General features: G+C 36.6%; 1 protein-coding gene across 1 annotated transcript; it reads left to right on the forward strand.

The window, feature by feature from the left end:
* Window positions 1-1,910: 1,910 nt before the first annotated feature.
* On the forward strand, window positions 1,911-12,630 carry hephl1b (hephaestin-like 1b). The gene is made up of 20 exons (XM_079860575.1): window positions 1,911-2,181; window positions 3,599-3,843; window positions 4,949-5,161; window positions 5,838-6,035; window positions 6,235-6,489; window positions 6,672-6,746; window positions 7,228-7,399; window positions 7,485-7,624; window positions 7,733-7,864; window positions 7,969-8,174; window positions 8,252-8,396; window positions 8,883-9,095; window positions 9,499-9,706; window positions 9,781-9,920; window positions 10,032-10,160; window positions 10,338-10,444; window positions 11,100-11,319; window positions 11,592-11,731; window positions 12,225-12,387; window positions 12,495-12,630. Exons 1-20 carry the CDS (start codon window positions 2,015-2,017, stop codon window positions 12,569-12,571), a joined length of 3,345 nt encoding a protein of 1,114 aa, XP_079716701.1. The 5' UTR covers window positions 1,911-2,014; the 3' UTR covers window positions 12,572-12,630.
* The last annotated feature ends 913 nt before the right edge of the window (window positions 12,631-13,543 follow it).

The following is a 13,543-nucleotide window of genomic DNA, read 5'->3' on the forward strand; positions in this document are numbered from 1 at the left end:
AAAGTCATTTTTCTCAGTTCCACACTCTAGCGACTTAAGGTCTTTTGCCTTTGTAGGGCAGTATTCTATTCTATACTTTTATGAATTCAATTGAAAAAACATGAGAAAAGGGTGAATAAAGACTGAGAGTCAATGTTCAGAAATGACTAATTATTAATATGTTTTGAACTATGTTGTATAGCTGTGTTTTCTATACATTTTTTTTAATCTATTCATAATTAAGTAAATGTGTTTTTATTCAGAAAATACACATTTTAAGTTTTTATGAATAATTATTAAAAAAGCAGATAATGTGTATTTATTCAAAAAAATACTGTCTAGTTATAATTACTAGACTAGACTAATAGAGAAGACAATAAAAGTACAGTATATGAGAACATTCATCATGATGATGAGCAATAAAAACTAAATTATAACGATGCGGATGAATGAATGAATGAATGAATGAATGAATGAATGAATGAATGAATGAATGAATGAATGAATGAATGGACGAATTAACGAATGCTGGCTGGACTCAATCTTGTGTCCCAGTGAGAACATCACATCTTTGACGCATCATACAGAAAGCAAACTACTGCTGTGTCATGTCTCTGACAACACTGAATATGACTATGCCATTAAAGCCTATGAAATAAAATATAATTGCTAAAGAGACTAAATTGAAGATAAGAGAAAGGGAGAGAGAAGAGAAAACCAAATGTGTTTTGAGGCACAAGCAAAGTGTCATGTGAAGCTGTAATTCCTCAATTGTCCAGTAGAGGGAGGAATGAGTACATACACTTCAGACAAAGCTTTACGACAGCTGTCTGTGAAGACTGAAAAACAGTCACAATTTATAAATTAAGAAGAACTGAGCATGAGCAAAGATGGCAGAGTTAAAATCTGGGGATCCTAAAGCCGCCAAGCAAGTGCCATTGAGATGAATAGGAATGTTAACGGGTAGTTTTCTCTCAGGATGTGTCAGTCTGGTTGACTAAACAGTAGGCCTGCTGCTGCTGCTAGTCGACATTGGAAATAATAGTTGTATATTATTTTATATATCTGGATTGGAAAACAAAATAATTTATTTTGACCTAAGACTTGTCATGTCTTCATGTTCTCATGTGTTCGTAGTCAAACTCAAAAATTAGTTTATTTTTAATTATTAAAAAAATAATAATAATTAAAAAGTTAATAATTGTATTTTATTGAGAAAATATTTTAGTTTGTCTTGAATATTTTTTTTTATTAGATCAAATAGCATAGATTTTATTCTTTTGTGGTGCTAATGGGGTTTTCATAGATTTGTGACCTTAAAATTAACAGAAAAACAATATTTGATATTAATTTTCTTAATATTTGTAATAATAGATATTTGTAAAAAAGGACAAAAAAAAATGTATGGGTGGCACCAGAATTATTTATTTGATATATACTATTTATATAATGGTTTATCTAATCATAAATGCACAGGCTTTAATGTATTTCAGTTTATTATTCAAATTCTTACACTGACCCTCAAAAAAGCAATTGAAATGAAATTATGGATATTCAAGACCATTTTATGCTTAAACCTTGTTGAAAACTCCAGTAGCTGTTTTGGAACATGATAGCTGCGGTTTCTAGCTGGTCATTAGCTGGTGCAAGCTGATCGTTAACTGGTTGTCCAGCTACCATACTCTAAAATTCATCTTGACCACTTTAAACTGGTATAACCATTTTGTATTTTGTTTATTGTTTTTCCAAGATGGTTTACCAGTTTGCACCAGCTAATGATTAGTTTGAATAAGCTAATGACCAACTAGAAACTATAGCTACCATATTACAGTGAGCCGTTTCAGATGGATTCTTCCGGCAACGAAGGGCTTCCCATAAATTTCATGGGTGTGTGAATCCCTGAAGGCTGTCATCATGGCTCATGACTGGTCATCTTAAATTTCTCTGCTGTCACATAATAACGAGGGACCACACAGAACTTTCCTGTTGAGAATCATTTGAGGACTCTAGCGAGGACATTTGTGTCCCTGAGACTATGGTTACTTTCTGGAACTGTTTGAGAAGCTTGGGCATCTTTTGTGCTGTGATAGCACAAGTGTCTGGAATCAACAGAACCTTCTACATTGGGATTCAAGAGGAAAACTGGAATTACGCACCGAGCGGCCAGAATCTAATTAATGGGAAACCTATTGCAGCGGATGAGTGAGATTTATATACATTCTTCATTAATTATAAGTTATTCATCTGACTGAAACATGGCAATATTGTAAATTTGTATATAATCTTATGCTTATTTATTTTACATCTACCTAAATAGTTTTAATATATATATATATATATATATATATATATATATATATATATATATATATATATATATATAGCACATAAGGTATATATTTGTACACAGAAATTTAGCTCACTGTGATGTTTTTAAATTACATTTTATTAATAATTAATACGTTTATTTTTATTTTCATCTTTTATAGTTATGATATATCTTTAGACAATGGTGTTTTTTAAAGATGTAGACAGTGTTAGATTTGCACCACAGCACCAGCAGGCAAAAAAAATAATAATTGGACTACAGGGGGTGGGTGGGGAGGGATCCAGACATGCCGTCACATGAATCTTTTTGAGTCTTTTTTTCTTTTTTGTGGCATCCTCCCATGCATGCTGGTGCACTTTTACTCTGTTCTCAATGAACTCTGTAGCCTTTCTGTGGCGCCTCTCACGAGTCTCTTGTTTACCCAGACAGTTTTGAGGACTGATTTTTCTAGATAATATCTGGTCATTTGATATAGCTGTATTCATTTGGATGAATGTATTTGATATAGTTTACTTTTCCTGGTATCAGTGCCCAACAGGACATCCTTGAGACTCACACACTGAATAAAAAACAAATTTTTCCTAGCTTTAAAAGCTTGTGTTTGTTTGTGTGTGTGTGTGTGTGAATTTAAATATTTGTTTATTTTTGTTGAGAATACTTTGGATTTTTTGAGAATCAGTAATTAGAAATACATTTCTCATTTAACAACGCAGGTTATTAACACTTTTCAGTGAAGGATTTATAATGATCTAAAATTGCATTGTTTAATGGTCAAAGTAAAAAGGTGAAAAATGTTGTACATATTATTAAAATGCTCTTTACATTGAGAAAAGAAAAGAGGTTTTAGAAAGTACTGTTTACTTTAAGGTTCTTTTGGGAACCTAAAATTCAAAAACCTCCTTTAGGAATCTTTATTTTAATAAGTGTGCACTCTAAAGAAAAGGTTCTATAGAACCTTAAAGGGTTCTGTCAGGTGTATCATAAATAGAACATTTTAGGGGTTCCCATCATGGGATCATTTTGTTTTAATTCGTTTTTAATTTTAATTACATTTTATAGAACCATTTTGGCATAAAGGGTTCTTTAAAATTGAGTCAATAAACCTAAGGTTCTATACAGTGCAACCCCACTGAACCTATATTCTAAGAGTGTAATCTATTTATTGAAGTTAAGTTACTTTGAATTTCCTATTTATTTAAAATTTCCCAATAATCTCCACTATTTATTATCATCCCATTATAATAATTGTGGAAAAACATTAAAAAACACCTCTTCTTTCTCATGGCCCAGGTATGCATCAGTATTTCTGCAGCGCGGGTCTCAGCGGATTGGCAGTGTCTACAAAAAGGCGATATACAGGCAGTACACAGATGCTTCTTATTCTCAAGAGATCACCAAACCCATCTGGCTGGGCTATCTGGGCCCCATACTAAGGGCAGAGGTCCATGATATCATCATTGTGCACCTGAAGAACTTTGCCTCCAGACATTACTCTATGCATCCACATGGTGTCTTCTATGCAAAAGATTCAGAAGGTAAAACCTTTCTCCCATTCACTTCTTAAATTTATGTGCCAAAACATTATGACCACCTCCCTAATATGCTTTTGGTCCTCCGCGTGCTGCCAAAAACAGCGCCCACTTGCCAAGTCATGGACTTCATGTACCCTTAAGTTGTAGTATCAGGCATCAAGACATCCCACAGATGTTCATTCCTGAACAATGTGTGCAGTGTGGCAGGGTGCATTATCCTGCTGAAAGAGGCCACTTCCACTAGGGAACACCATTGTCATGACAGGGTGTACCTGGTCTTCAGCAATGTTTAGGTAGGTGGCACGTGTCAAACCTACATCCACATGAATGACCGAACCCAGGGTTTCCCAGCAGAACATTGCCCAAAGCATCACACTCCCTCCAACGGCTTGTCTTTGTCACAGTGCTTCCTGGTGCCATCAATTCCCTTAAGTAAATGGCGGACATGTACACGGCCGTCCACGTGATATAAAAGAAAATGGGACTCATCGGACCAGGCGACCTTCTTCCACTACTGCAACGTCCAGTTGCGACACTCACGTGCCTAGCATAGGTGCTTTCGACGATGGACGGGGTTATCATTGGCACTCTGATATGCAGCAATGCGATGCACTCTGTGTTGTGACACATTCCCTCCATAACCATCATTATAATTTTGTGTGACTTGTGCCAAAGTAAACCTTCTGTTGGCACGGACCAGACGGGATAGCCTTCGTTGCCTTCGTGCACTGATGAGCCTTGGGCGCCCAACACCTCTGTTGGTAAATTCTCACCACTACTGACTGGGAACAACCCACAAGCCTCACCGTTTCAGAGATCCTCTGACCCAGTCGCCTTGCCATAACAATTTGGTCGTTGTCAAAGTCGCTCAGATCTGTATTCTGGCCCATTTCTGATGCATCCAACAAATTGATTTAGAGAACTGATTGTTTTTTTACCATCTAATATCCAGACCTTAATATATGGCCTTGTTAGCAGATGATCAATGATATTCACTTCACCTGCGACTGGTCATAATGTTTTGGCTCATCAGTGGATTTTAATCATTTCAAAGGTGCTAATTTTAATTGTGTGGACTTTCTCCTGTTATCGAATCCTGTCTGCACAGGTGCGCTGTATCCAGACGGAACCTCAGACACTCTGAAGAATGATGATGGGGTTCCACCAGGGGGAAACTTCACATATACCTGGACTGTAAAGCCAGATTATGCCCCTCAAAAGGGTGATGCCAACTGCCTCACCTGGGCCTACCACTCCCATGTCAGCGCCTCACAAGACATTTCCTCCGGGCTTGTTGGAGCCCTTCTAACCTGCAAGAAAGGTAAAGCAGACATTCTGACGTTCCTATTAATTTCTTGCAAAACTAGCCCTATATTTCTATGAAAATTTAGCCCTGAAATTTAGCTCCCTGTGATATTTTTACATTTCATTTTAATTTTAAACATTGCTAAAGCATCTTAGATAAAGGTCAACTAGGTGCAATAATACTACAATTAATAAATGTTATTATGGTAAAGAACATTTCCTCTGTATGTTCCACCTTAAATTTAATTGGGTGCATTTAATATTAAAAAAAATATATATAAAAAATGCACTTCTGGATTTTTACCTCTGGGATGAATTAAAAAATACAACTTTGTTAAGAATATTTTTTTTAAGTTACACTTTCAGTGAAGGGTTTGTAACTAAGTATCCTTAATTGCATAAATGTTTAATGGTAAAAAATACCAGTATTTTCTAGGCATTGTAATCTATTTATCAAAGTTATGTTACCTTGAATTTCCTATTTATTTCCAGTACTACAATAATACTACTGTTGATAAATGTTATTATGGTTATAATGTTATATAAAGAAAATTTCCTGTTTAAGTTTCTCCCTAAATTTTAACAAATGTATTTAATATACATTCAAAAAATATATTTAAAATTATTTTTTACCTCTGGTCTTTATTAGCTACATTTTTTTTTTTTTGTCTTACCTTATCCTTATGCCTCAGGAACCCTGCGTGCTGTGTCCACTTCAGACCACCATCAAGTGCAACGTGCTGATGTTGAACAGGATCTGATCCTTATGTTTAGTGTGGTGGATGAGAACATCAGCTGGTACCTGAAAGAGAACATCCAGACCTTCTGCTCTGATCCAGATGGTGTGGATCCTGCTAGAGAAGATTTCCAGGAATCCAACATGATGCATGGTATGTACCTGCCAATTGACTGTGTGAACTAAAATTGTGGCTGTCCAGACGTTAAAGAAAAAAAACCTAAAAAATAAAAGAGTGGTGTGGTGCGTTAATTGTAATGAAAATTCATGAACCTAGAGATGTTTTGTAAACTGACATAGCTAATGTACACAGTTTGAGTCATTAAGTACTTTTTTTTATTATCCATTTTTAGCCATAAATGGATACATGTACGGCAACCTACCAGGCATTGAGTTTTGCCAAAACCACACAGTTGCTTTGCATCTCTTTGGCATGGGCAACGAGATCGACGTTCACTCTGCTTATTTCCACGGACACACACTCCTAGACCGCGGGCACCGCGTGGATGTCCTGAGTCTGTTTTCTGCCACTTTTGCCACTGCAGAGATGGTGCCTATGACAATAGGGACATGGCTCTTGAACTGCCAAGTGAACGATCATCTGAAAGGTAAACTTTGAGGAAGCGTGTTCTTTGATAACAGGATAACATAATAAGGCAGTTGTAGTAATGGAAAGTAGTCCTGCTTCAGTTAAAAAAAAGCTAGTTGGCTTTTTGATAGTTTGTTTACTCTAGAACGTGCACATGTTTTAGTGTAACCCCTCCTGTTCTACTCGACCCGCTCCAAGCAGGATTCGAACTGGCATCTCTGGCATGGGAGGCAGGCGAGCAAACAAGGACACTAAAGACCACAGTCTCTAGCGTCTGTCTCTAGCGCACATCTTGAGGCCAGGGGAGTAAGGTTTATTCACACAGATCTTACTATCTGGCATAAGTTACACTCACCCCCCTAAACCTCATTTCCATCTGGGTCATGGCACCAATGTAACCCCTCCGGTTCTACTCGACCTGCTCAAAGCGGGATTGAAACCGGTGTCTCTGGCATGGGTGGCGGGTGTTTTAACAAGGACACTAAAAACCTCAAATATTTTCCAAATAATATTTTATACTGGTATATTGCATAATACACCTATTTAAATGAGTATAAATTGGGTCTTCATAAATGAAAATATATAGCTGCTCCTAAGGATGATTATATTTGGGGTTCTATTGCATCTAAAAGATTGAAAACCCCTGAAGTAGACCAAGATTGTACAGGATTTTTAGCCTTATTTAAGCTAAAGTAGTTACATTTGTGTTACCATTATTGTCTTGATCATTAAAAAAAAATGTTTTTGTCTTCCACAGCTGGTATGCAGGCCCTGTTCAAAGTCTCGTCCTGCAGGGATGAGATCAACTTCACAGTTCCTCTCAGTGGGAAGATTAGGAAGTATTTCATTGCTGCTGAGAAGGTTCGGTGGGACTACGGACCATCAGGGATGGATAAACTGACCAATGAGTCGCTGACCAAACCTGGGAGGTTAAATATCCGATTATAATTCAGACATGCACTGCAATTAGTTTATGAAAGTCTTTGTTTTTGACAAATTCTTGGTCATCCTTAGCTTTTCAGAAGTGTTCTTCGGGATGGATGGTGGCCGACTTGGTGGAAAGTATTGGAAAGTGGTGTACAAAGAATATACAGATAAGAGTTTCACTTTAAAGATAAAGCAAACCAGTGCTGAGACTCATCTAGGCATTTTGGGTAAGCTTCTTCATGTGGATTTAAGCTTCTTCAACCTTGGTTAGATAAAAAGTGTTTCATGAATTTGAACCGAACCTTTCTGACACATTTATATTATGGTGACTGTAGGTCCAGTTCTGAGGGCTGAGGTTGGAGACACCCTTCAGGTGATGTTTATGAACAAGGCTGACAGAATCTACAGCATCCAGCCACATGGTCTTCAGTACGACAAACCCTTTGAGGGTGTCTTTTATCAAGACGGTGAGACTTATTTTACACCATCTGGCTAATGTGTCAATCAAAAGGTTTGTTTTGTCCCAGAGAAATAAACGTATTGCAATAAATAATATAATAAAATATTGTAGGTATAAAGAGGAAAGGATATCAGGTTCAGCCAGGTGAAACGTTCACCTACATGTGGCAGTTGAAGGAGGGACCATCTGAAAGTGACCCACCCTGTATTTCCTACCTGTACTTCTCCTCCAGTGATCCAGTCAGAGACACCAACTCTGGTCTCATAGGCCCCCTGCTGGTGTGTAAGAAAGATGCACTGAATTCCAATGGCGCTCAGGTAATATGAGAATCAAATGTGCATAATCAAATAACAAACAACATTACTTTTTACCTGTAATATAATTTTTCTTACAGAAAGATGTGGATCGGGAGTTCTTTCTGCTGTTTTCTGTGTTAGATGAAAATCTCAGCTGGTACTTGGAACAGAACATTGAAACCTATGACACCAATGAATCAGACTCAGAGAATTTGGAGTTTCAGGAAAGCAATAAAATGCACGGTATTTATTCATTTTGGTACATATCTGACCATGAAATTGACGTATTCGCACTGTGACTTATTTGCGATATTTCACCTGCCGCAAAGGACAGCAAGTTGTTCATCTTTATACTTCTACAAACGCGGATATCTTCTGACCTCCATTTTTCCCCTGTCACATTCTTCTTCTGTTTTTTTAATTGGTATTTTATCTTCTTCAAGCGGTTTATTCAGGGCACACGTGCAAACTACTTCATTCTCAAACAGATTCTGAAGGTTACAAATAATTTTACATACATGCTTTGCACAAGTCGTAATGGTAAATGGACAAATGAAGCATATTTTTGGCTTAAGAATCAGAACCCCTGATTAAACAAAAAGCTGTAATTGAAGACCCAGTGTAATGGTCAACTATTAATTTTACAAATCAGCTGAAAGTTTCAAATTCCATTCAGAATCCATTCAGGGTCCTTCTTACACACCCTGTTATTTTGTTTGTGTAATGCAGCTGTGAATGGCTTTATGTATGGGAACCTGCCTGGCCTTGAGATGAAGAAGGAGTCCAGGGTAAGATGGCATCTCATGGGACTTGGCACAGAGATAGACATGCATGGTATTTACTTCCAAGGCAACACGTTCCAGAGACAAGGCACAACACGTGACACGCTGAGCCTGTTCCCACACACTGCAGTCACTGTGTCCATGCAACCAGATGTCAGTGGTCAGTGCCATGTTATTTCAGCAAATTATGTATATTTACTTCAGCCATCCTTCATGCTGATGATAAGCTGATTTGGTGCTCAATTATGAATAATGGTTCTTATGATCAATGCTGAAAACACTTTTTGCTGCTTTTTGCTAAGTAACTGTCACTTTTGATCGATTTAGTGCATCCTTGCTGGAAAAAAAGTATGAACTTCTGTTTTTTTTTTCTTAATCCAAACTTTTGAATGGTAGCGGATCACGGTTTCCACAAAAACATGAAGCAGTACAGCTGTTTGTACTTTGATAATAATAAGAGCACCAAATCAGCATATTAGAATGATTTCTGAAGGATCATGTGACCCTAAAGACTGGAGTAATGATGTATATATATAAACCTTTTCCTGTGATTGTGATTGCAGGTGACTTTGAGGTGAGCTGTCTAGTCTCTGATCACTATGTTGGTGGGATGAGACAGCTGTATAAAGTGAAGGGGTCAGGGAATGAGAATCCCTCAGTATTAAGGTCTCAGATAGTGGAGTATTTCATCTGTGCTGAAGAGAGGCAGTGGGACTACTCACCTGATCGTACCTGGGAATTGCAGAACTTCAACACGACTGAGGAGAAAAGGTAGATGTATGTTCTACAACTTTTGTTGATGTTGCAGCGTTTGAATGGCTTTGGTAACCAGATTCTTGTCTCAGTCCTGGCAGTTTGTTTGTGGGGACCGGAAAGAACAGACTGGGCTCCAGGTATAAGAAAGTAGTGTATAGAGAATACACCGACGCCACCTTCAGGACAATAAACCTGAGGCAGCCTCAAGAGAAACACTTGGAGATTTTTGGTGACTTATAATCACAATTTCGTTCCACCTTTATTTTTAAATATTTTGAACATCAGTTTTGTTTTTTCATTTGAATTAATAAATTAATGAAAATCTGTATGTGTTTTATAGGTCCTGTAATTAGAGCTGAAGTTGGCCAGATTTTGCTGATCACATTCATGAATAAAGCTAGTCATCCTTACTCAATACAAGCACATGGAGTCAGAACCTCTACTTCTAAACCTGAAGCTGTCATGCCAGGTAGAGGAAGATGAAAATCCCACCATTTGCCTGTAAAATGTATACAAAGACACCTTCTGGGATTTCATAAAATGTGTTTTGAACATTATCAGACTTTAAATAGAGATCTGCTAGGTTTCCCCCATTATACATGTGACACATTCCTGTTGTGAATGCAAATGAAACTCTTTACTGCAGGAAATAAGACTCAGTACCAGTGGATGATTCCAGAGAAATCTGGCCCAGGCGTGTCTGATCCGAACTGCATTGCTTTTGCCTACCACTCAGCTGTGGACTTTGTTAAGGTAAAGCTCTTAGTATCGGAAACAGTTTTAATTCCTTAATTATTATTATTATTTACATTCAGTCAGGAATTAAAATGGATTAATTCTGAACAACAATAATATAAAATATTGGTAACACCTTACAATAAGGTCCTATTAGTTAACATTAGTTAATGCATTAATTAAACATGAATTAACAATGAGCAATGCATTTATTAAATTTATTTTATTAATCTTTGTTAACATTATTTAATAAAAATGCAACTGTTCATTGTTAGTTCATGTTACCTCAGCTTCATTAAGTAATATTAACAGATACAACTTTTAGTTTTTAACAATGTATGGGTAAGATTAATAAATGCTTTTATAGAATTAATATACTGTATGGAATATACTGTATTTTTCATTGTTACTTCATGTGACATGTTAACAGATTAAACCTTATTTTATTTTATATTTTAAGTGTTAAATATAGCTATTGTTCAATTTATTTTGGCTTTTGAAGTTGACAATAATAATAATAATTATTATTATAATGCTTTTGACTGTGATGACGAAAACAACAACAATTACATTCAGTCAGGAATTCTAAAAGATTAATTCTGAACAACAACAATATAATAACAATATCATGGTTATAGTTTTTTGTGTCTGTGGCTTTTGTCATATGTTAAAGGACACAGCAAGTGGTCTGATTGGGCCATTAGTAATCTGCAGGAGAGGTGTACTGAACCAGGCCAGACAGAGAACTGATGTGGATAGAGAATTTGCTCTCCTCTTTATGGTGTTTGATGAGAATAAATCCTGGTACCTGGAAGAAAACATTCAGTCCTACTACAACAGCGCAGAACCTCTTCTGAGAGATGCAGAGTTTCAGAAAAGCAACAAGATGTATGGTGAGAGGTCACAAGTAAATGCAACTCAACCCTAATAGTGCATTTTGATGTAGAATGCTACAAAAAAGTCAAATTATGACCACTAGAAGGCATTGCTTGATATATGATGGATGAATTGGATGGGATTCACGATCCCTGTTCCACATCAGAGAATAAATAAGTAGATAAATGACAGACATCAAAGGAAAAATAATCACTATACATAATTCTCATTTTGTCTCAGAGAATTACATGATTCCAAACTGCATGTTTTTTTCCGTCACTATTGACAGGGATCAATGGGAAGCTCTATGCAAACCTTCATGGCCTGGAAATGGTGGAGGGCGACAGGGTGGTCTGGTACCTGTTTGGGATGGGCAATGAAATGGACATACACACCGTCCATTTTCATTCTGAGACCTTCACATATCAGGTGCAGCAATGAGCTTAACAACTATTATATATGCAATTATATTCACAATCAGATGCAATAGAATAAATGATTTTTCAATGATATTACAGCAGTGTGTTCTGCAGTTTTCATACACTAAATGATGTTTTATTAACAAAGTTCGGGAGGAGCATGTTCCGATAATCGACCAAATCAGAACAAGAGGAGGCCTATATATATATATATATATATATATATACACAAATAAATATCTATATATACAGTATTCATATACAGTATATAGACAACTCACCTCTGACACACACTAGTTTTTCCAGCATTCTTTCAACACCCCAACTCCTCTCTCTTAACTGGATATGGGGGGAGTACTCTGGGTTTGGGCCAAATTCCGAGCTTGGAGCCCTCCCCTCGGACAGCATGCCAAATACCCAAATATGCATATTCTTTATCTGATTATATGTACGTGTGAACTCCTGAAACCCAACCATTTTAATGACTTAAAGTGCTTTTTCAGACAGATCAGGCTCACCGTACTGATGTGTATGACCTGATCCCAGGAGCATTTCAGACGTTGGAGATGGTGGCAGAGGTCAATGGAACGTGGCTTCTGCACTGTCACGTTGCCAACCACATCCGTGCTGGAATGGAAACAACATTTACCATCAAACCTCGATCAGGTGAGCTACAGGTTTATTGGCTTAGTCTGTTATGCTTTTACTTTATTTCATTAAAGTGGACTCACTCACTGTTTAATGATGGGATGTTTGTGGTTCTTCTTTTCCAGGTGGTGACACTGTGAAGAGAGGTTTAAGCATCCTCTGGTTACTGGTCACAACATTCATGCTCAGACTGATATGGTGATCTTTCGGTGGACATATATTTCAACTGATTTATTTCTAACACTACCATTCAAAAGTTTAGGGGCCAGTGTGATTTTTTTAAATGATTTTGAGTCTCTCATGCTCACCAAGTCTGCATTTATTTTATCAAAAATACATTAAAGGTATAGTGGAGGATCTTTCCGAATTTTAGATAAGACCCGATTTAGGTGATCCACCCGGAAGTAAAAAATCCTCCACTATACCTTTAAAACAGAAATATTGTAAAATATTACAATTTAAAATCACTGTTTTCTATTTGAATACATTTTAAAATTTGATTTATTCCTTTGATGGTAAAGCTGAATTTTCAGCATCATTACTCCAGTCTTCAGTGTCACATGATCCTTCAGAAATCATTCTAATATGCTGATTTGATGCTCAAGAAACATTTTGAAAATGGTTGTGTAAATGAATAGAAGGTTCAAAAGAACAACATTTTGTAATGAAAATGATTCACTTTTGATCAATTTAATGAGCCCTTGCTGAATAAAATTATTTTCAAAATCTATACTGACCCAAAACTTTTGAACGGTAGTGTAAATTAAAAGAAAAAAAATTAAAAAGTCTACTTATGTGTAATTCTGAAGTTACAACAAATCAAAATAAAAACACTATCAACATTCAAATGTGAAACTTACTGCAAGACCACCTAATGAGAGAATGTCATTTTAAAACACCCTGGGGCAAAGATATGTTAATGAGCATTTGCTTTCAGTTTCATTTGAAGTTCTTAGAATAAAGATCAACCTTACTGTTACTGATGTTAAAGGAAAAGAAAAATCCTGAATTTCACAAGGCTCCTTTAGGCCAATGTGAGAAGGAACTGAAATCACAGAGGATGGTGTTAAAGTGAAAAACAAGTGTGAGCTGATTGGAGCTTATATAACTGGGTGAGCAGTTGTTTTTGTTCCTCTTGGTTCGTTTGATGTGCTCATTTTGAGCTCAAAGCTTG

The sequence above is a fragment of the Squalius cephalus genome (assembly GCF_949319135.1).
Source record: "Squalius cephalus genome assembly, chromosome: 24".
Classification (NCBI taxonomy): domain Eukaryota; kingdom Metazoa; phylum Chordata; class Actinopteri; order Cypriniformes; family Leuciscidae; genus Squalius; species Squalius cephalus.